The following is a 23,005-nucleotide window of genomic DNA, read 5'->3' as shown; positions in this document are numbered from 1 at the left end:
TAAAACAAATTGGCCTAAAATGTTAAAAAAATTGATTTTTACATTTTTTTGGGAATTTCATATAAAAAAATGTGAAAAATATTGTTATTTTTGCAAAATTGACGCTCTTTTTTTGTTTATAGCGCAAAAAGTAAAAATCGCACAGGTGATCAAATACCACCAAAAGAAAGCTCTGTTTGTGGGAAAAAAAGGACATCAAATTCGTTTAGGTACAGCGTCGTACGACTGCGCAATTGTCCGTTAAAGTCACGCAGTGCCATATCGCAAAATAGGTCCTGGTCAGGAAGGGGGTAAAATCTTCCGGGGCTTAAGTGGTTAATCAACAGACAACCAGTTGTCAGGGGGGAAGCTCCCATATGAGGAAGCAAAATTCTGCTCTTCTACCAAGAAAGCTGTCTCTACACAGAAAGCCCAAAGGGAATAATGGTGACAAGTCCTTTGCAAGCTTTTTTGAGCGCAACTTCCACAGTTCAGGCCCTCTTTAACTATGTAGAATTCTCCTTAGAATTGAAGTCTTCGAATTTGATAATACTGAATCTGCACTGGTTCCTTTAAAAATGCAGCAATGTCAAAAGGTGAATTTTAATATGAAGATTATATCACCTATGTCTTGTTGTTTTGCTCAAAAAATGTCTAAAGATACCTGCATGTTAGCAGGCCCCTAAATTGCTGCTATACCAGCCCAGGGTGCCTACCATCTTTCTCATGCAACAGGAACAAGATGGGGTACCATACACCTGTACAATGGAGGAATTCCACCATCTTGGTTATTCACATGCTTCCGGCCAGAGGCCTATCTCCAGAAATCAAGGAATATCCACACAATCAGCATTTTCAATGCTTTACTGTAATATTAACATAGTGTACAGTTCTTCCAAATACACTAGTACACCTCTCCCGCCTTCCACCTAACGATAGAATTATTGTACAGGCCGCACTTATTTTTAACTCAGGGATGCTGACCTTCATTTCCATTTTCCTCAGATGTAGGTTCCCTGGGATTGGGTTTTCCTCAGGGCGTACAACAGAGCTACCCCACTACTACTCCACTAGGACTATAACCTACATAGCGATGTTCTGTGGGGTACCTCTTCCCATCAACCTCTGCTCTATAGTTATTCTGGCCTGTATTATAAAGGGATAGGCTAGACCCACCCATAGTACCTACCCACCCAGGGGTGGGGTGTCCCTAAGAGGGGTACTTGGATAGGGCAGGGGATCTTGACCAATTCTGTCCTCTAATGATCACTTACAACAAGAGTTCAGGAAAAAGAAAGTTATGCAATAATATCTTAGAACTTAATTGTAGCGGGTGTTTACAAAGATTTAATAGTTCCCTCTAGGTTGATCCTATTCCGTCTTAAATGAAGATAAAATCTTCCTATACTGCAAGCCATATACTGTATGATTCTCCTTTTCCACTCACTTTAGCTCAATCGATTACATCATTCCTGCATGTGAGTGGGTGTGAGACAGAGTTTCCCCCGCCACGCACTGGGAATGTATTAAAAAAAATGTACTAAGGTGTTATCTCTCCCAAGCTAATAATAAGGTATATACACACTTTATTGTCAAAAGTATTGGGACTCCTGCCTTTACACGCGCATGAACTTTAATGTCATCCCAGTCTTAGTCTGTAGGGTTCAATATTGAGTTGGCCCACCCTTTGCAGCTATAACAGCTTCAACTCCTCTGGGAAGGCTGTCCACAAGGTTTAGGAGTGTGTCTATGGGAATGTTTGACCATTCTTCCAGAAGCGACTCTGTGCAGGCCAGTCAAATTCCTCCACCCCAAACTCGCTCATCCATGTCTTTATGGACCTTGCTTTGTGCATTGGTCCAACAAATCATTTGGTGGAGGGGGGATTATGGTGTGGGGTTGTTTTTCCAGGAGTTGGGCTTGGCCCCTTAGTTCCAATTAGGGGAACTCTTAAGGCGTCAGCATACCAAGACATTTTGGACAATTTCATGCTCCCAACCTTGTGGGAGCAGTTTAGGGATGGCCCCTCCCTGTTCCAACATGACTGCACACCAGTGCACAAAGCAAGGTCCATAAAGACATGAATGAGCGAGTTTGGGGTGGAGGAACTTGTCTGGCCTGCACAGAGTCCTGATCTCAACCTGATAGAACACCTTTGGGATGAATTTAGAGCGGAGACTGCGAGCCAGGCCTTCTCGTCCAATATCAGTGCCTGACCTCACAAATGCACTTTTGGGGGAATGGTCAAACATTCCCATAGACACACTCCTAAACCTTGTGGACAGCCTTCCCAAAAGAGTTGAAGCTGTATAGCTGCAAAGGGTGGGCCAACTCAATATTGATCCCTACAGACTAAGACTAGACAGGCGTCCCAATACTTTTGACTATATATTTATATATATATATATATATACTGTATATATTCTGTAACTACCATATGTATCTATATATATATCCATGTATCTGATATAAGCCCACTGTACAGTAAGACTTCAAACGGCTGAGGGAGGGACAGCACTCTGAGCCAACCAAATTCCACCACTTTTCACAATGCTGTCAGTCTCCTTTCCCCAAACCCTGCAGACCAGTGTAGTCTAAGGAAACAGCTCTTGAGTGGGCTGTTGCTACTTAATTAATAAAACAGCAGGCTGAGGGTGGGCCCATGGCCATGCTGTGGAGCTCAGGAGCTCATGTAGAAAAGTGAGATCACTGGCCTTGGTAAACTGGCAGAAATACAACAGTTCATACAAATGCCTCCTAACTGTGTATGTGAATGTTTGCTTGGAGTTTAGCCTTAGGGGCCCTGATGCAAATACTAAACTAACCCCCCCCCCGGTCCCGTCTTGGTGGGTACTGACCCCTCTACCTAAAGTGGGGTACACACTAGTAGAAAATCTGCCGGAAATTTCCGTCCGAGGTAAAATCGTCCGATTTTCGCCTAGTGTGTACACAACTTTCAGCAGCCGATCCCGACATTTTCAACCAAAAAAAACGGAGGGACAAACACCAAAATTTTTTTCATCCATCCCCAGATGACCGATTTTCGTTTAATGTGTATGCAGTACGTCCGCGAAAAATCGGATACGAAAAACCGCGCATGATCTGAAGTTGCTGACAACCCGGAAGTCTAGGAACAAATGTGCCAAAAAAAAGAAAAATCGGACGAGAAATTTCGTGAACATTTATGCTCTGTCAACTAAAAATGGTAATGAACGCTGAGAAGACAGAGAAAAATCGGAGGATATTTCGTCCGATTTTCGTCAAGTGTGTACGGACCCTTACATTCAAACTGTAGACTCACCATGCAAAAAGCAGACATGCTGAACAACAGACCTGTGTGGGAACTTACAGCCTAAGTGCTAGATGTTTCTCCACAACTCTTCTGTTTACTGATCTGAACAAAAACTGGGAAAGATTGGAGAGAAAATCACTATATAAGCTATATGTTTCTCCTTTTCAAATCACTTCAGCTCTGGCAACTTTGGAGTCCAAAGCCAATGGAGTTGGTATAGGAACCTTACTAGGCTATCATGGAGGTAGTAGACCCTCTGTGTCACCAGACAAATGTAGGCCCTAAAGATGGTTGAGATGCCAGCTCTAAGGAAGGAGAGCACCCTGCGAGGGATGATGGGCATTGCTGTGTACAGCTCCCATGTTGGGGCTCTTGGACACACTAAAGCAAAAGCGAAAAAGTGTTACAAAATCAGTAAGCAAGGTCATGGTCAAACAGGTAAAAGGTCAGAACAGGAGGATAACAAGAATAATTAAGGAACTCGCAAAAGGTCAGGGTAGGTAGATATCAAGGACTATTGAGAAACAGACAGAGGTCATAAATGGGTATCAGAACTGGAACAGAGATCATGGGTACAGGAGCCTGGGAACTGATACGCAGACAGATCTTTGCTTAGCCAATTTCCATGTGTACTGACAGGTTTCGTGTTCTTGGACATGACCTCAGAGGAAGTGTCTGGTAGGACTTCTCACTAAGAACCAGCAGATGGGGAGCATAAACATCTAAGCACGAGGGGACTTCGGAAAGCTGTTGCACAGATGAACAGGTATCAGGTATGGAACCAAGGTGCCAAACAGCAGACTGCTCTGGCAGTGACACAGACTGAAGCCAGCCAACTGTGGTATAGGCCTTCCTTGCAGAATGGACCCAATGACAGTTACAACACTTCTTAATATGTCAATCATCTTATATAGTTACATAGTTACATAGTTTGTGAGGTTGAAAAAAGACATCAGTCCATCCAGTTCAACGTATGATGTGTGTGTGTTTGATGTTAACCGTACATTGTATACCCCTCTATGTTGTGGTCTTTAAGGTGCCCATCTAATACTTTTTTGAAACTATCAATGCTCCCTGCTGATACCACTGCTTGTGGAAGAGAATTCCACATCCTTACTGCTCTGACAGTGAAGAACCCCTTACGTATTTTAAGGTTAAACCGTTTTTCCTCTAGTTTTAGTGAGTGGCCACATGTCTTATTGTATTCCCTTTCTCTGAATAGTTTGTTCTTTATGCTAAGGTCACCAGTAAAGTATTTGTACATTGATATCATATCAAGCGTCTCTTCTCCAGAGAGAATAAGTTCAGTGCTTGTAGTCTGAATGGGGAGGTTTTTGGTGCCTCAAGTCAAAGTGTGGGACTTTTTAGGGCTAGTATATAGAGGAGTATCTCTTGAATATAGTAAAATAATATTTATTCATAATAACATATAAAGTGGATATTGTACGTTTGGGTTCCATTAATTGTAGTAAGTATAGTGTATGGGTTAGAGACCCATAGGTGAAGGTGAAGAAAAGTGGAGTGGAGAATTGGACTTGTGGCATGCGATTTTTGTGGTAATTGGCCACATGACGGCCTAGCGGTAAATAAAAATTGCTTATGGACATGCTCTGTAAGTGTCCAGTAGCTACACCCAGTTGATTCTTATGAGGACCCGAGGACCATAAGCAGGCCCAGGCACAACATGTTACTAACTTCTAAAGTATGTACTATATGACCAAATGAGAAACAAATGTCTCCAAATGGTCAAAAATAAAATAAATACCTTTACTATCATTTAATATACCCACAGAGATGATTGACATATTTCCTTGATAAAGGCTCCCCCGCCGAAACGCGTAGGAAATCTGAACACTCTGTCATACCAAGATCCAACGCCACCCAAAAGACGGTCGGACCAAAAGAGAGAGACTAATGTCACCTTACCACCATGTCACTTCTTTCATACTTTTCTTCACCTTCACCTATGGGTCTCTAACCCATACACTATACTTACTACAATTACTGTAACCCAAACGTACAGTATCCACTTTATATGTTATTATGAATCAATATTATTTTACTATATTCAAGAGATACTCCTCTATATACTAGCCCTAAAAAGTCCCACACTTTGACTTGAGGCACCAAAAACCTCCCCATTCAAAATACTTTGGGATGACGGCTAAAACCGAACTGAAAACTTCTCAGGGAATCGCACACCTATAAACAGTGCTTGTAGTCTTTCCTCATAGCTGATGCCCTCCATTCCCCTAATTATTTTTGTTGCCCTTCTCTGGACTCTCTCCAGTTCCAGCACATCCTTCCTGAGGACCGGTGCCCAGAACTGGACAGCATACTCCAGATGTGGCCGGACCAGAGTCTTGTAGAGAGGGAGAATAATCTCTTTATTTCTGGAGTGAATCCCCTTTTTTATACATCCCAGTATTCTGTTGGCTTTGCTTGCAGCCGCTTGGCATTGCATGCCACTGCCAAGCCTGTTGTCTACCAGTCCCCCCAGGTCCTTTTCCATCCTAGACTCACCCAGAGGTATTCACACAGCTTTATTTTCTAAATAAAGATAGGTTTCAAAGTGGTTGCTCTATTTTTTTGTTTCGTTTGGAATCCTCACGAAGTAACTTGGAATTCCCACTTTATTAACAAAGCAATGACAAATATTTCAAGGAAGGCACAGATGTTCTGCTGTGATGGAAAACCTCGACACAACAGATGACCATAATTTCCTCTTCTATTGAGAAAGAGGAAGAAAACCTTTCACAGTGCCATATCCGTCCACTAAGATTGGAAGAAAATTTCAGCTTATGACTCAAGCAATGGTGTATGTATCTTGCGCCACTTGTTATTGCTTGATCGTTTGGGATCACCGATGTCACAGTTTTGCAAAAAAAATCTCCTAGTTGTGCCTTTTATTGCCTTATGCTTTGAGAGTATGCACCCCAGGGTAAACATGGCTTTGTTTTCATTTGCTTGACTGCAGTGCATGTGCATTCAGGGCAGCAAGATGTCTGAAAAAAGCAAAAAAAAAATAAAAATGTCTGCAAAAAGTCATATATCAGGGATTCCTTGAGATGGAAATTCTGCCTTCCATAATTGACTGCCAAAGATCACACAAGGTCAAGGATGAGTGGGGCTTAGTTAATAGAGAGACTGTAGCATCTGCTTTGTATATTCATGTTTGGCACCAGGTGGTCTCAGTGTGTGCTGAGCATTTCCTGCCCAGCCTAAGGGCTTTCACCCTAATAACACCTACTGGTGACTCTTTAGAGACATTGTGTGAGTAATACATCTTGCAACCCACGTTTTGCCATTTGTACTGCCATGTAATGTATATACAATATAAATGTAGGTGGTTAAACTAATATGACACAATTTCTTTATTCATAGACCATATCAACAGTATATTGTAGAGACTCCCCTGATGAAGGAGTCTTAGAACTCTGAAACGGGTTCGATTTTGTAAACCTCTGCATGTTGACTGTTACAGCAACATTGTGATACTATGTCATGAGTATTTTTGGTACCCTACTTTTATACTTATTAATAAACTTGATTCTATATATTGTACTATAACTATTTTTTATAAATAATAAAAATTACAGTTTTTAAGAAAATATAACAGTATTTACTCCTTGAGCCTCTAAAGTCCCATTTCCCAAATACAGGGGAACCCCTTTTCAACTATTGCAGGTGATGGCATTACTATCATGTACTGTACCTGGTAGAGACTGAGTAGATAAGGGACTCTTCTTGCACCTTCTGCCCAACGCAACTAAAGGTGGTGACAAGGAGTGGTTGGGGCGCTCAGTGGCATGAGTGCTGAAGCTGCTGGCAGTACTGGATCCGCCAGGCTGCCAAATGCATAGAGCAGAATAATGTGCACTACAGAGCAGGAAACAAGTGAAGGAAAGCAAGGATACCAGAGCAGGGGACAGGACCAAGGTTGAGGTCAGCAACAGATAAAGTGCAAGTCAGGGGGCTGCAAACAGAGTCCAAAAGGCAGACTGAGGTCACAACAAGTAGGTAAAGGTCAATAGACTGGTCAGAAGGCAAGTCAGGTCATACACAGAAAGGTAGATATGGTTGGTCAGGTTTAAGGTCATCAGAACCTAATTAGAGACCACTTAGAAACTTCTCTCTGCAGTGCTCCAGTTTATATAGCTCACTGGACACCAACACCAGTGACAAGCATACACTCAAATGCACAAGGTGCACACTGGTTTCCTTGTACTGGAAGGAACCTGACCTTCCTTAGTGTCCATTCACACTACCGCGACTTGTCAGGCGACTTGCCAGCCTGACAAGTCGCGGTCTGTCGTGCTCCATGCAGTGCTACAGGACCCGTTCTAATAGGAGCGACACAAGTCGCTCCGACTTAGAAAAAGGGTCCTGTACTTCGGGGGGACCTTGGAGCGACTTGCATAGACATTCCCGGTGCCGGGACTTCACAGGTCGCCCCCGAAGTCGGAGCGACCTAGTGTAAACCGGCACTGAAAGTTGATATAATAGGAGGACCTGGAACATAAAGGTACCATCTAGTACCCTATGGTGCCCTTATCCTGGGGGGAAGGATAAGTACCTTTATAAATCAGACCAAAGGTTGAGAGTTTTCTTATTGACAGAGACAAGAAATCTGACCAATACCTTTATAACTGGACTCGGGAAACGTTGAGTCCATATCCATCAAAAGGTTAATTTGTATTACATAAAGGAAAATGGATGATCCGATAATGACCACAGAGAATGGCACATGCATTGAAAATCTTTGCAAACCATAATTACCAATTGTGATGCTCACATATGCTTGTTATCACCCAAATAATAAGTGCGGAAAATCAATAGGTTCAGAAGCCTCCAAAAAAGGACCATGTATTAAAATGGCAGAAGACTCAAGTATATCAACTATCATATTCAGTTATGCTCTTGTATTAGTAGTAATAGTAGATCAGTAATTCTTTAAACAGTTGTAAATTAATTACCGTATATTTTCCAGTGTCACTCTATTTTAAGAACTTACCATTAAAACTGAATTTTTTTTACAGTATAAGGCCCCTTTTACAGTGCCCGAGTCCTCCAGTGGATCCGCCTACTCAGCAGCGGGATCTATCCGCTGATCCCTGCTGAACTGAGCGCATCCCCATCTATCAGATGTCGGCGGGTGTCAACAGACACATGTCCGTTGACATCCGCTGATCCATAGAGAGCAATTGATAATCCGATCGGGTCTGCCTGAAAAACTGACAGGCGGACCTGATCGGTTCATCCATGTGAAAAGGACCCAAGAGAATAGGGAATAGTTGAACTTCTGTCAGATTTTTTTGCTAAACATACAAATAACAGCACTCCAACTGAACTTCCAAGATGTTATTTTTAACTTTAACTAAGGCCCAAACATTTTTTCTAGTTTTTTATTGAGTGGAGAGTGATTAACTTAACGCTACTTGGAATCTTGTAGACCATGGGTGTCCAACCTTTTGGCTCCTCTGGGCCACATTGAGTGTAGAGAAATTTTCTCGGGCCGCAAATAAAATATATACTATAGTTTTGGTATATAAGTAATAAAAGGCTGCTGCGCCAACCCCCCCCCCCCCCCCCCCCCACCAGCACTAATTTAACACAACTAGAGGATGATCCCTTCCGAGGAAGCCTCTGCCTACAGTTAGTTGGAAGCTGCTGTGGCCATGCCCCCGACCCGACTTCCTTCCTACCCAGCTAAAAACAATTTTCAGGGAGCTGTGGGCCGCATTGCCTGCAGTTCTGGGCCGCATGAGGCCTCCGGGGCCGCATGTTGGATGTGCTTGTTGTAGACCATGTTTTAACTGTTCATCTGTTTGCATGGACCTATGGGGATATAGCCATCTGTTCATCTTGTCCTGAAACGCCCCCCAGTTGCACAGATCTTAACTTTTAACGTCAGAATTCAGGTTTTAGCTACAGCTCTGTATATTTACTCCAGGCGGTGGATAATTTCCAAATTATGGGAAAAGCTCAGGTAGGAAAGTATAAACACCACCTCTATCATTTATTATTAGTAATACAATTGATTCAACAAATAAAATGTGAGGTTATTAATCACCAATTGTCATTTACACTAAATTTGCATCAAAATTCACACCCCACCTATCACCCCGTGCATCACTTACCTGAGCTGACCGTAATAATTTCTGCTGCAAATAATCCTGAAAGAAAAGAATTTGTGAATAAACTATTTCATATTGGGTGCTCTCAGTACAAAACAAGAAAAAAAGTTTAGCTGAATAAAGAATTAAATATAGCACAGTTATTTCCTGATTTGGTGTACTCTATCACTAGCAACCGAGATGCGTGACAGTAGCCAGCAGAGATGGGAATAAAATAGAAACAAAATCTCAAACCTAAGCTAAATCCATGAAAGAAGCAGCAAGCAGCAATGAAACCATTATCTGTGCTCCTTAACCTGTTTCTAGAGACTCTAATCATTTGACCTCTGGAAGATTTACCCCCCTTTGCTTTTTGGGACCACTCTTTTTTAACTGACAATTGCACACTTATGCATTGGTGGTATTTAATCACCACTGGGTTTTTTATTTTTGCACTACAATCTAAAAAGACCGAAAAAAAAAAAATTATTTTCTGCCTAAAAACATATCCAATAAAAATTTAAAAAAAATCAAATTTATTCATAAATTTAGACCAATATTTATTCTGCTACATATTTTTGGAAAAAAAATCCCAATAATTGTATAAAGATTGGTTTGCACGACAGTAATAGAGTCTACAAACTATGGTATATATTCTGGAATTTTTATTTATTTTATTTTTTTTGATACTAGTAATGGCGGGGATCAGCGATTTATAGTGGGACTGCGATAGTATGGTGGGTAATCTGACACTAACTGACACTATGTGGGAACAAGTGACACTAATACAGTGATCAGTGCTAAATATATGCACTGTCACTATACTAATGACACTGGTGGGGAAGTGGTTAACATCTAGGGCAATCAAAGGGTTAAATGTGTGCCTAACCAGTGTTTATGTGTGTACTGTGAGGTGCTTTCACTAAGGGATGTGCCATTTTTTATTCCCTGCTTTGCAGGGGAACAAAAACCAGCACCTCCCCACTGACAGGACAGAGCTCTGTATTGCTTACATTCACAGAGGGTGTCCTGACTTCCTCCTCGTCGTTTAGCGGGTGCTGTGGGTCATTCATTGGCAGATCGAGTTGTGCTATGACTAATCACAGCACAGCCGGCGTGCCTCCTACGTGAGGCAGTCAGAAAGCGGCTAAAGGTACCCATAGCCACATGGCAATACCAGCTGGATACTGGCAGGAGAACTGTTGATCAGGCATGTTAGAAAATTATTCCTCCACATGACTTGGATTTCTCTGGCTTTTGCCCAAAAACAGTTGTTATTCAGTTTGATTACTGGGTAGCTACACTGATTGCTCATTGCTGATACGCTCGGCTGATTTCTGTATGGAAAGAAGATTATGTCGCTTTGTAATTGAACTTTGCCTTAGTGTTCTCCCCTTGGTGGGGTTTCCAGCCCATGGACCTTTTGGATTTTCTACACTATTGAGGTACATGTAATTATGGGGCAAGAGCTACAAGGTGACACCAGGAGTTATAATAATACTGTAAACCATGTTATAATAGATGTCATATGCTGAGATTTGTAATGGACAAAGTTTCTGAAGAGAAGTTCCGTTGCCACTGACAACGGCCTGGTTGGAAGTTATTTCAACACTTATTTAAAGGGGTGCATGCATGGCGTACCACATTACATGGGCACATCAAGAGCCAAGACAATGTAAGGAGAAAATACAGTACCAGTGTGCTAACAAGCAGTTAGGTAAACCCTCGAGGGGTTGTGTCACCATTGGCAGAGATTACAGTATGAACATCTATGTGCATAAAAGCAACCACCTAGTCTGGAAGCTAAGGTGACAGAGGTCGCCAGTAGCAGAGGTGCCTGTGCACCTGGTTCTTTCCCTAGCTATTAGTACCCCCAGCTAGGGTCTGAATGTGGTGCGGGGTGTTTTAGTAACCTAGCCTGGATGTCATTGACAATGGAGTGAGGTCTTGGAGCAGTAAGGGCCCTTTTACATGAGGGGAAATCCATTTTCACAGACTCCACTTGCTCAGTGTGGATCGCTCCATTGATCCCCACTGAGCAGGCAGGTGACAGGTCAGTCTCCGCTCACTGTGCAGAGATGGACCTGTCAGAGTCCCTCTCTCCTCTATGGGGAGATCGGATGAAAACTGACAGCCTGTCCGTTTTCATCCGACCCACTGGACAGATAGGGAACGTATCGCCATCTGTCTGTTTTCAGCTGATCTTGTTGGATCGGATGCCAGGCAGGTGTCGGCGACACATGTCCGCTGACATCTGCCTCCCCATAGAGTAGAACTGGTGGCCCTATCAGGTCTGCCTGACAAAAAGAGAAAGGGCCCTAAAGCACAAGTCAGTATTGGTATGGAGCTTTCTGGGATACAAATCTAAAAGTAGAGATAAAGCTTTAAACATGTGTATCTGTGCCGCTGGGATGAGGTGACGGGTTGCTGGGCTAGTGAAGTCTGGTGCACACTACACGGGAGGGGGTAGCGTATTCATGAATTGATATCTGTGATATTAATTTGAGGAAATAAGTAAGCCACACTAGAGTAATCAAGAGTTAATTAAATATTTTCTCAGGAGAAGTGCCTATCATAAAGCCTCTTTCACACGGCCGCTCCGTTTTTTATCTCCGCTCCGGCACTTTATTTTTTTTTTTCACGGACACGGATGACACTTGTGTCATCCGGTCCGTATGTCCGCTTTTCATCCCATCCGTTTGCAGATGATATACGGACATAATGTATGTCTATGGGGTAGGGCTGGGCAAAAAATCGATTAAATAGATAAATCGATTTTTTAGTGTAAAAAGATTTTTTTTTTTCAAACTCGAGTTTTTTGCCACTATAGTTTTTTCCATAGCGCGATATGAGCCAGCCCCCGCCCCGCGTAACCATAGACAGTACACACACACTAGAGGTCACTCTAAGGGCCCCCTTATGGCCTGCATGCGGGACACTTACCTGTACAGGCGGGCCGCCCTGGGCTCCAGCCAGCTCCTAGTCTGCTGCACACCGCACAGCCAGGCCCGGGAATCGGCCACAACACACCGAGAACTCCCCAGTAACCGGACCACTGCCGCTGCCATCTCTGCTCAGAGTCTATGAGGAACGAGCCAATCAGCGGCCACCGCCAGGCCTGGATGTGACGTCAGCTGCCAGGAGAGGAAGCGGGCGGTGCGTCTGAGGGGAGGCGGGGTTATACCCATACAGGGGCTGTGATAGGTACAGACAGAGACTAGCCACACCTGTCCAGACATAGAGCCAGACACAGATCCTCTTGAATGGTGGAAGCTGCATCAGCCCAACTTTCCAAGGCTAAGCTTACTGGCTAAAAAATATATCTTTCTATTCCAGCCACTAGTGCCCCCTCAGAGAGGGTATTTAGTGTGGGTGGGGGAATAGTTACCTGCAACCGGGCCTGCATTAAGCCAGAGGTTGTGGACAGGCTCATCTTTCTTGCAAAAAATCTTTAGAATGAGCATGCACAATGTTTCAGAGATCTAACAAGCACGTGTTTTGTTGTTATAGATAAAAGTTTACATTTGTTCACTCTTTGAGCAGGCTATATGTCTGCGCTGCCACAGGCATGTTTCATTTTTTATATTCACAGTTCACACTATACTGAGAAGAGTTTATTTTTTTAATTGTCATGTTATATGTTACAAAATTTGTAATTATCTGATTTCGTTAACAGAAAATTTAAGCTACTGTGAAGTTGTTGCACTCTTGCTTAAACCTGGGTTAAAGCTTGAAATTGTTGAATGACAGAGCCTCATTTACTTTTTGTTTTGGGATTCTATGCATTTTAACTCTTGAGGACAATCATAGCAATAAAGTTGCACTTTTGACTCTATATCTGATGTCTGCAGTAATTTTTTAAATGCATTGAAAAAAAAATCGAAAATCGAATCGAAACTCGAATTTTTCTTTAAAAATCGAAGATTTTTTTTTTTAGGCAAAATCGCCCAGCCCTACTATGGGGATTGCGGATGTCAGCAGATGACACCGCTGACATCCAATTTTGCATCTGTTCCGTTTTTTTAAACGAAAGAAAAATAGGGTTCTGTTCCGTTCCAAAAAACGGAACAGAACTGAAAGGACGCAAATCGGATGTCAGCGGATAGTCATCCGCTGACATCCGCAGTCCCATTGACATGCATTATTTCCGTATATCACCCGCAAACGGATGGGGTGATATACGGACATATACGGAGCGGCCATGTGAAAGAGGCCTAACGGAGAGTGCCACCTTAACACCATACCTTATTGTTTAGACATACGTATACCTCCGGAAGCCTGCAAGGGCATGGGCACCTCGCTTCTCCAGGTCCCCACATGAACCCCACTCACATGCTCTTGTATGGAAACATTTAGCATTCTCTTTTCATATATTGTCATGATAACCTGTTTATTGCACATAATTGCCAATATTTTGCTTGTGTACTGCAAAGTCTATGTGTTTTTTTTTTAAGATTCTGTTTATTTATATATAGGGGGATTAAAATATACAATACAGAGCCTATTGGGCATACCCAGGCTTGCGAAGCATAACAATAAAAAAAAAAGAGAACAGTGAAGAAACAAAAACAAAAAGTACGCCCAGACAACAAAAGTGAAATAAATCACAGTACTTACAAAACTCAGGGCGGAGATGTTATAAAGGGAAGGATCATATCTATAGCACTACTCTAAAAAACAGAACCAGTCTAGGTTAAGACATGTACAGAAAGCAAATAGGCATGTCACCACCATTACACCAACTTCACAAGGAATTAACTATCATCAGTCAGGTGTAGCAGAGTCAATGTTCGTAGATGGGGAATCTACCCATATATGCCAAACTTTATGAAACTTTATGGCACAGCCACAAGCTAAATAGGTTGCTTTGTACAATGGTAGGGCTGAGTTGACTGGATACTTCCAAAAATTCAGTGAGGGGGCTGATTAAGATTTCCATTCAAGAACAATTGCTTTACGTGCATAAAAGAGTAGAAGACCCAAGAGAGTCCTAGGGGCCCTACGAGAAGCTAGGGAGTCCCCCAGACCCGGCAGACACACATCAATCGTCAATGGCACCTGAATAATGGTGACTGAAAGGATGACAGAAATTACGGTCGTCCAGAATGCCTGGATTAATGAATACCGCCAGAAAATATGAATGAAGTCCGGTGATAAACACCTCCAGCAGGTAGCAGGGACTGATGGATATATTCTATGTAATTGCATGGCAGTAAGGTAAATTCTGTGCTAAATCTTAAATTGGATCAGTCTATCTCTAGTAGACACCAACTGAGAAAAGGAGCATTCCCACATTTCCTCTCAGTCTTTTTCACCCAGCTCAGGGAGGTCAGAGAGCCACTTATCTTCAAGGGGCTCAAGTCCAACATGAATAGAAACATAGAAAAGTGACAGCAGAAAAAGACCAAGTAGTCCATCGAGTCTGTCCATTTTTATTTTTTTGTTTGTTTTTTTTGTATTTTTACTACTTTGTTGTCTAACTATAGATCTACGTTTATCCCAAGCATGTTTGAAGCCCTTTACTGTTGACTTTCTCACTACCTCTGCTGGTGGTTTTTTGAAGTAACTACTCTTTCAGTCAAATAATACTTTCTAAGATTAGTTTTGAACTTCTCTCCAGTTAGTTTGAGGTCATGTCCCTGTGTTCTTGATTTTGGTTTCATATTGAAAAAACTGCCTTCCTAAACCTTTTTCACCCCCTTGATGTATTTAAAGGTTGCAGTCATGTCTCCCATTTCCCTTCTTTCCTCCAAACTGTACATATTAAGTTCCTGAGGTCTCTCCTGATATATTTTATCCCCCCAAACCTTTCACCATTTTTGTTACCCGTCTTTGGACTCATTGTATCTTATCAATATCTTTTTGTGAGTGAGGTCTCCAGAACTGGACACAGTATTCTAAATGAGGTCTATATGGAGAGAAGTAACTCCTTGTAGATGGTTGATAGGAGCTTAGTCATTGACTCCCCCCTAAGTAGGGGCCTGAGGTATATTATATAGAGCAACTGGCTGTTCGTCAAATTGTGTTTGGAAGGCATGTCTGAGCTGGAGATACCTGAATAGATATGAGTTGGGCAGATCATAGGCTTGCTTTAAGCTATAAAAGGTTCACAACTGTCTCTCTAAACAAATATGGTCTTTAATGTATTTAATGCCCCTCAATGCCCATATTTGTGGATCAGGAGCGGACAGAAACTCCGACAACCTGGGGTTAAACCAAAGGGGAGTATGTGGAGAAACATGTCCAGGAGAGTTGGGACGGGCAGCATAAAGCACCGACCAAGCTTTCATCACCATCTTCATAAAATTAGTCAGTCGGAGAGAGGAAACAGGACCGTGATATAATAGGTTTTGCAAGGCCTCATATGACATGCTTTCTGTGTATTCTCAGGATTGCCCATGTGTTGCTTGCGTATTCTCAGGGGTTGCCACTTGTTGCCTGCATATTCTCAGGATTGCCCACATGTTACCTGAGTATTGCAATGATTGTCCTTGTATCATAACAAATACCCTATCTTTATATTTCATTGACTGCCCTTTTATCATAATAAATGCCCAATCATTGCCTTTATATTGCAGTGTTTGTCCTTGTATCAAAACAAAAAAAAATAATAATTACCTCTACAACTCCACAGGAGGAGCCTAGCAATGGGGCCTGTCTGGGTCTGGGCTAGGCACGTCAGGAAAAGTTCCCCACCTATAGGGTAAGCATTCTGGAGCTTCCCCTGATTTCCCATGTTTGGTGGAACCTGTGCGAGAGACTAACCTGGCAAGGAGGACCGGAGGCTGGGAGAGCGGCTTGCATGGCCCAGTTCTGGCAGAGGCAGGTGGGAGAGCGATGTAGCGGACTGGAGGAAGGAGCCGCGACAGGGGCCGTGAGCTGTAGTGAGCTGTAGTGGGAGCAGGAGCCGAGGAGATCTGAGGCGGTATCTCCAATGGAGGCGGGAGATCTAGCAGAGGTCGGCCGCATTTGGCGGCACTTGGCTGTATCCGGCGGCATTCGGCTTTGCTCAGAAGGGACAGCTCGTGTGAGGCTCGTGTGAGGCGGCCAGGTACAGAGGTGCTCGAAGACACCAGGAGGAACTTGGCCACACTCAGAGGGACTTGTCAGCACCTGGCAGACTCCGGCAGCCCCAGTGAACCCCAGTGAGCTGAAGGGTGGAAGCCTAAAGGAGTACCAGCACCTAAAGGAATGGGCAACTTTAAGCCCTAACTATAACCAGGTAAAACCAAGACAAATAAGAGAAGAATGTCAGAACACAGTAAAGGACTAAGTTGGTAAAGAGGAGAGAAAAAGAAAATTCTGTCCCCAAAAAAAGCACCAGGTGCGGTGAGTGATCTCTCCTTTTTTTTTCTCCTCTGTTTCTCTTGGAAATTATGACTTGTTACTTGTTGAACTGAACTTTCATCTGTACCCACACCCACACCTGCTACACCATAATTAACTAAACAGGGGAGGAAAACAAAGACCCCAGATAACAAGATAAAATAAGAAAACACTTGGAAGTGAAGCAAAGATAGAGAAGGTCTTAAGATGAGGGGTAAAACTGGAAGAGGGGATGGAACAGTAAAATCACCTAGGGTCAGTGCCAGTCCGGGGACTATAATGGAATATATGTCACAGGACGGGAACTCTGAAAGACCGACTTCGGAAAGTCAATTGGGGGCTCGTGGGAAACAAACATCAAGAAACAATAAGAGCGCACAAGAAAAGACTCAAGTAGAGAAGATTACCCCCAATCCGTTAAAAACTGATCTGGATACGGAAAGTGACTCAGTGGCCCATTTGCCTACAAAATCTGGAATGGCAAGCATGTTTGCTAAATTAGAACTATCTTTAAAGACAGACATGGCAGCGCTCCATAGCGACCTCAGTCAGCTATTGATAAGAGTGGAGGACACAGAAAAGAGGCTAGATTCCCACGCTCGGCTCAGGCGATGATGGAAATAAAAAAAAGAGATAGGTAGCTTACTAATCGAGCAAAGGAATATGGAGTATAAAGTGAAAGACCAAGAAAACCGTGATAGAAGGAAAAACCTGCGGATTAGAGGCCTACCGGAGAAATCACAAAAGGAAGACTACCAACAGATGATTTAAAAATAGAGAGAGTCCATAGGGTTAGAAGACCCACGAATATTGTAAAAGACATACCAAGGGACATAACAGTAAGATTTAATAATTATGAAGAAAAAGTGCAAATCTGGGGGAGTATGCAGAAAGTAGCTCCATTAAAATATGAAGAAACAAATCTGCAGATCTTTGCAGACTTATCACGCAGAACTTTAGACAGAAGAAGGATGTTAAAACCACTCCTGAACCAAATGCGTGAACATTACATCCAATATAATTGGTGATTTGCCGCATGCTTAGAAGGTAGGAAGAATGGACGCTCAGTAAAACTGAGATTTCCGGAGGAACTGCAAGACTTCTGTAGAAAGCTGGAGTTCCCAAAGATAGACATCCCTAAATGCTCACACAAAGGGAAAGAAGGCTTACCACCAGAAAAAGTCCAATGGCAATTAGTCCCAAAGAAGAATTAAGAAAAGACATGAAAGAGAAAACCAACAATGGACTAACTAGTGGTCAGGGAGAGACAGCTAAAAAACAGAACGGGAACGGAAAAGAAGGGGAAGGGAATGCAATAGAGTAACAATGTAGGTGGGGACCCTGGGGTACTTTGCAAGCTTGGAACCGTCCATCCAAGGAGGAAGGAGGGTTCCTAAAAGGGGGCCAAGATAGAGTGCCCACCCTAGCTCAGTAGTAGATTGGTAGATGAGATCTAACTTCCTAATGACCATGGGAAGGTCAAAACTCCATTCCTATGATGCAGTAGTAGGGAGGAGGGGGAGAATGGAAATGGGGGGGGGCAGAGGGAGGGGAAGGAGGGAACATTATTTTTTTTTGCCACAAGCATAAGAGTCTCACTAGTAGTAATGCTCTCTCTCATTTTCCAAAACACTCCCCTACATCCTAAGTTTAGGAAGTACACCGAGCGTGGTAGCGTGAAGAGAAAAGAAAGTGGACGGAAGGATGAGGAGGAGAGAAGAGAGCATGACATGATGTCAATAAATATTCTTACATATAATGTACGAGGATTAAACACCCCAACAAAGAGACATAAGGTCCTCAGGGAAATTAAACAATACTCTGTAAGTATCATTTTTTTAAAAGATCACCCGATTTTGGTACTATGAAGATTCCACAACTAAACGAGCAAAGGGAGTGGCAAAAGGATTTGCAAAAGAGGTAACATTTTCTCTGGAGGAGAGAATAGTGGACCCAGAAGGGAGCTATATGTTCTTACAGGGGATGCTACAGGAGAGAGATTGCACCCAGGCAAACATATATTGTCCAAATAAAAACCCGACAGGTTATCTGAATAAAGTGGTGGAGCAGTTAATGGACTTTAAAAAAGGATTAACTTTTGTATGAACCCACAAATAGATAATACATCACATGCACTAGAGAAGGATAGTAATCAACTGTGAAAAGTGAGGAAAAAACGTAATTAAAGCACAGCTGGTAGATGTATGGAGAGTACAACACCCAGGGGTTAAGGACTATACATTCTATTCACCAGTGCATGGGACGTATTCCAGACTGGACTATATTATGCTAGATCACAAATGTTTAGACACAGTAGTAAATACATCCATTGAAATAATATCCATTTCAGACCATGCACCAGTTATAATGAAAACAATGTTATGGGAAACTCAAAAAAAGATAAATAACTGGAAATTAAAGGAACGATTGCTACAAGAGAAAGAGGTAAAAAATAAAATAAGAGAAGAACTACAACAATATTTTCTGATTAAAGAAATACCAGAGTTATCGGAGGCCATAATTTAGGAAGCACATAAGGCCTATATAAGGGGAATCCTGATTGCTATAGGGGCTAAAAAGACGGGAAAGAAATAAGCAAGATGTAAAACGAACCACAGAAATATATGAATTAGAACAAACCCATAAAAAAAACACCAAATATAGGTAAACAACAGGCCTTGATCTTAAAGAGAGAGGAACTAAAAGAGTTAATGGAGCAAGAGACAAGAATAGTATTCAAAAGAGTGACCAGAGATGGGGTTATAAACCCCGGAAACTATCTTGCAAAAAATGTAAAAAATAAGAAATGTATGCATTTTATAGAGAAAATTAAAAACAAAAAAGGGGAAATAGTTTACTAAACACCAAAAACTGCAGAAGTGTTCTAAAATTATTATAGCTCTTCATACATTGTAAGATTAAAAGGATCCCAGGAAATGGATACAACAAAATAAAAAAATAAAAAATACAGGAATATATTAAAGCAGCAAAACTACCTAAAGTTCCAGCTGAAAAGTTACATTTACTAGAAGAACCAATAACGAAAGAAGAAATCAAATTAGCGTTAAAAAACACAGCAATGGGGAAGAGTCCAGGACCTGTTGGGTTCAATATTTGTTACTATAAAATTTTTAAAGAATTATTAATTCCCAAATTTTGTTCCTATATAAATGGGGTAAACGAAAGAAAGGGGTTGAGGAAAGAATCTTTAAAAAACCTCTGCCAAGCAAATTATATCCCACTCTGGAAGGAAATCAAAGTAGACATAAAAAAATAATAACTAAACCACTCTCATGGCTAGGACAGATTAAGCGCTTTACAACTGCCCACCGCAGTTATACTGCGGCAGGCAGCCGCTCCTGCGCGAACCGCTGTAACTGTACTATAGTAATTTCACTGGTCCCCCCAAAAGTGTCAAAAATGTCAGTCAGAGGTCCAAAGTGTCCGCCGCAATGTTGCAGTCCCGCAAAAAATCGCAGATCGCTGCCATTACTAGTAAAAACAAAAAAAAAAAAAAACAATAAAAATGACATAAATCTTTCCCGTAGTTAGTAGACGCAATAACTTTTGCGCAAACCAATCAAAATACGCTTATTGCTCCGCCTCTCTCACTTGCAGGAAGATCATTCAGTGGGTGAGCATTCGCACTTCACTCTAGGCACCTGCATCTCCCTTGTCCCCATCCTGCATTCAGTGGGGGCCGCTCAGGAGATCAGATCTATGGGAGCCGTTGGGAGACAAGCTGTCACTTGTAAACACAGAAGCCGGACTTTTGTGTTTACAAGTGATAGTGGTGAGGGCCTAGTAAGGGCCTGAGCCAAAGGTGGTGGAACTGAGTTCCACCAGGTTCCAGCTGAAAAAAAGCCCTGGGTATGCCTATTTTTTTAAAACAAATAACACAATAGGACTTTACAGGAAAACTTTAGTGCCATATTCAAGGGTGTAATACCAAAAAAATGGCAAGAGCCAGAAAGCCCTACGATAAAAGAGTGATTTAAAACAATAGAATATGTACATGAAATTGAGTTTTTAAGTAGCTGTGAAGAGGGCCGCCCGCGATCGTTACCAGGAGAGGCAGAACGGCGATCTGCCTATGTAATCAAGGCAGAGCGCCATTCTGACAGAGGAAAAGATAGAGATATTGTGTTCTTCCTAAGCAGGAACACTGATCTCTGTCTTCACCCAGTCATAGAAACCCCCCCCCCACAGTTAGAAAGCACCAACTAGGCACACAGTTAACCCTTTGATCGCCCCTGGTGTTAACCCCTTCCCTGTGAGTTACAATCTGGGCTATCTTCAATCAAATGTCCTGGATATAATATCCCGCCTCTTTTAACCATTTATTTGGTAAACACATTTCATAAGGGAAGTCTGGATTCTTATTGCACACATCAATTTGATTATTTAGAGACTATTTTTATCACCCACACGTCAGTGTCAGGATTTGGAAATCCGATATTTTTTATTTATATTTGTTTGTTTCCAACCACTGAATGTGATTCATTTATACACATTATTTCACTATTCACAGCATTATCAGGACTTGAATTACTGGTATTTTTTGGACTTTTAATTGTTAATTTTTTCACTAAGCGCGACTTATTTATTTTATTTATTTAATTTATTTATTTTATTTAACCCCTTCTCTGCCAGTGTCATTAGTACAGTAACAGTGCATATTTTTTAGCACTGATCACTGTAATAATGTCACTGGTTCCCAAAAAAGTGTCAAAAGTGTCAGTTAGGTGTCCAAATTTTTCCGCTGCAATGTCCCACTAAAAATCGCTGATTGCTGCCATTATAAATAAATAAAAATGCCATAAAAATATCCCATAGTTTGTAAACTCGATAACTTTTGCGCAAACCAATCAATATACGCTTATTGGGATTTTTTTTAACCAAAAATATTTAGCAGAATACATATTGGCCTAAATTGATGAAGAAATTAGATTTTTTTACATTTTTTTTTAATTGGAGGTGTTTTATAGCAGAAAATAAAAAATATTGTTTTGGTTTTTTTTTCCAAATTTTCGCTCTTTTTTTGTTTATAGAGCAAAAAATAAAAACCGCAGAGGTGATCAAGTACCACCAAAAAAAAAAAGCTCAATTTGTGAGAAAAAAAATGAAATCAGTTTTTTTTTTTTTTGGTACAGAGTCGCACGATTGCGCAATTATAAGTTAAAGTAACGCAAAAAATGGTCTGGTCATTAAGGGGGTAAAATCTTTCCAGGGCTGAAGTGGTTAAACTGGTTCAAGCCACATATTCATATATATTGATTAGTATGTGGTAGATGGGCAGTTTAAATGCAAACAAAAATCCACATACTGTACTTTAAATGAGCATTTAGGGTTGAAACATTTTATTTTAGAGTCCAAGTCTGAATTATGATCTTTCTTCTCTAAACTTCTAATGCTAGCAGAATCCTGGACAGGGAAGATGATTCCATTGAGCTTCACGGTGGTTGATGTCACTGGACCAGAACTAATATCCAGCTTGGTGATGGACGAATGGCTGTTAGAGCTTCAGGAGGCGTAATGTCCATCTCACTCAGATGCCATCAGCCATGGAAAATACTTGTTAAGAACATAGTAAACCCTCACAAAGGATATATTGCATGTGTTAAAAAATTGTTACCCTTGGGCTATATTCTTAATTTATTAAACAGTTCTTCTCCATGAAAATTTATAGACCCATTTATAAATCTGGGCCCACTGGTTCTATAACTGGGCCCATCATACCAGACCTGAGAACGGAGGTCTTATATAGTAATAAGAATGAAAAAATTCTTACCTAGAACAAACAACAGCTCCATGCCACTCTTTCAGTTAGATGTTCCTCTCTGTCACCACACCCAGAAAAAAGGAACTGAAGAAGAACTACTTGCCAGGAAACCACAACTTAAAGAGATCGTTACGTTGGTGACATTGAGACATCTGACTTTGAGACTTAAGTGATTTGTGGTTGCCCAATGAGAAGTCCTGCAAGGGGCAGACACAGTTTGGTTTTCATGTCTAGTGCCCATGCTTTCAAGTTGTTATAACATACCGGGCGGCGGGCATGCTCCTGTTCTTAAAGTAGAACTATCTATAGGCAAAACTTTTTTTCATTTTGGATAGAGTAAGGGAGGGTTATAACCCCTGTCGTATTTTTATTCCACCCTCTGTGTCCCATTGCAAAAATTACTCTTCACTTCCTTTCCAATACCCAAACAGCAAGTATGTGGAAATCCCTACAAATTAACCACTTTACCACCGGAGGATTTTGCTGTCTTACGTCCAGGCCACTTTTTGC

The 23,005-nt window shown here is 41.7% G+C and overlaps 1 protein-coding gene across 1 annotated transcript in view; it reads right to left on the bottom strand.

Annotated features, from left to right (window-relative positions):
* The window catches only part of LOC309553394 (protein HIDE1), a 38,633-nt gene extending 15,995 nt beyond the window's left edge, over positions 1-22,638 (bottom strand). The window contains exon 1 of the mRNA XM_082254572.1: positions 22,505-22,638. Within this exon, the coding sequence (XP_082110698.1) occupies positions 22,505-22,526 (22 nt within the window). The 5' untranslated portion in view covers positions 22,527-22,638. The remainder of the gene's footprint in view (positions 1-22,504) is intronic.
* Positions 22,639-23,005: the final 367 nt, after the last annotated feature.

This window comes from Pelophylax lessonae, assembly GCF_965119305.1.
Source record: "Pelophylax lessonae genome assembly, chromosome: 4".
Lineage (NCBI taxonomy): Eukaryota > Metazoa > Chordata > Amphibia > Anura > Ranidae > Pelophylax > Pelophylax lessonae.
This window is presented reverse-complemented; position numbering and strand designations above follow the sequence as displayed.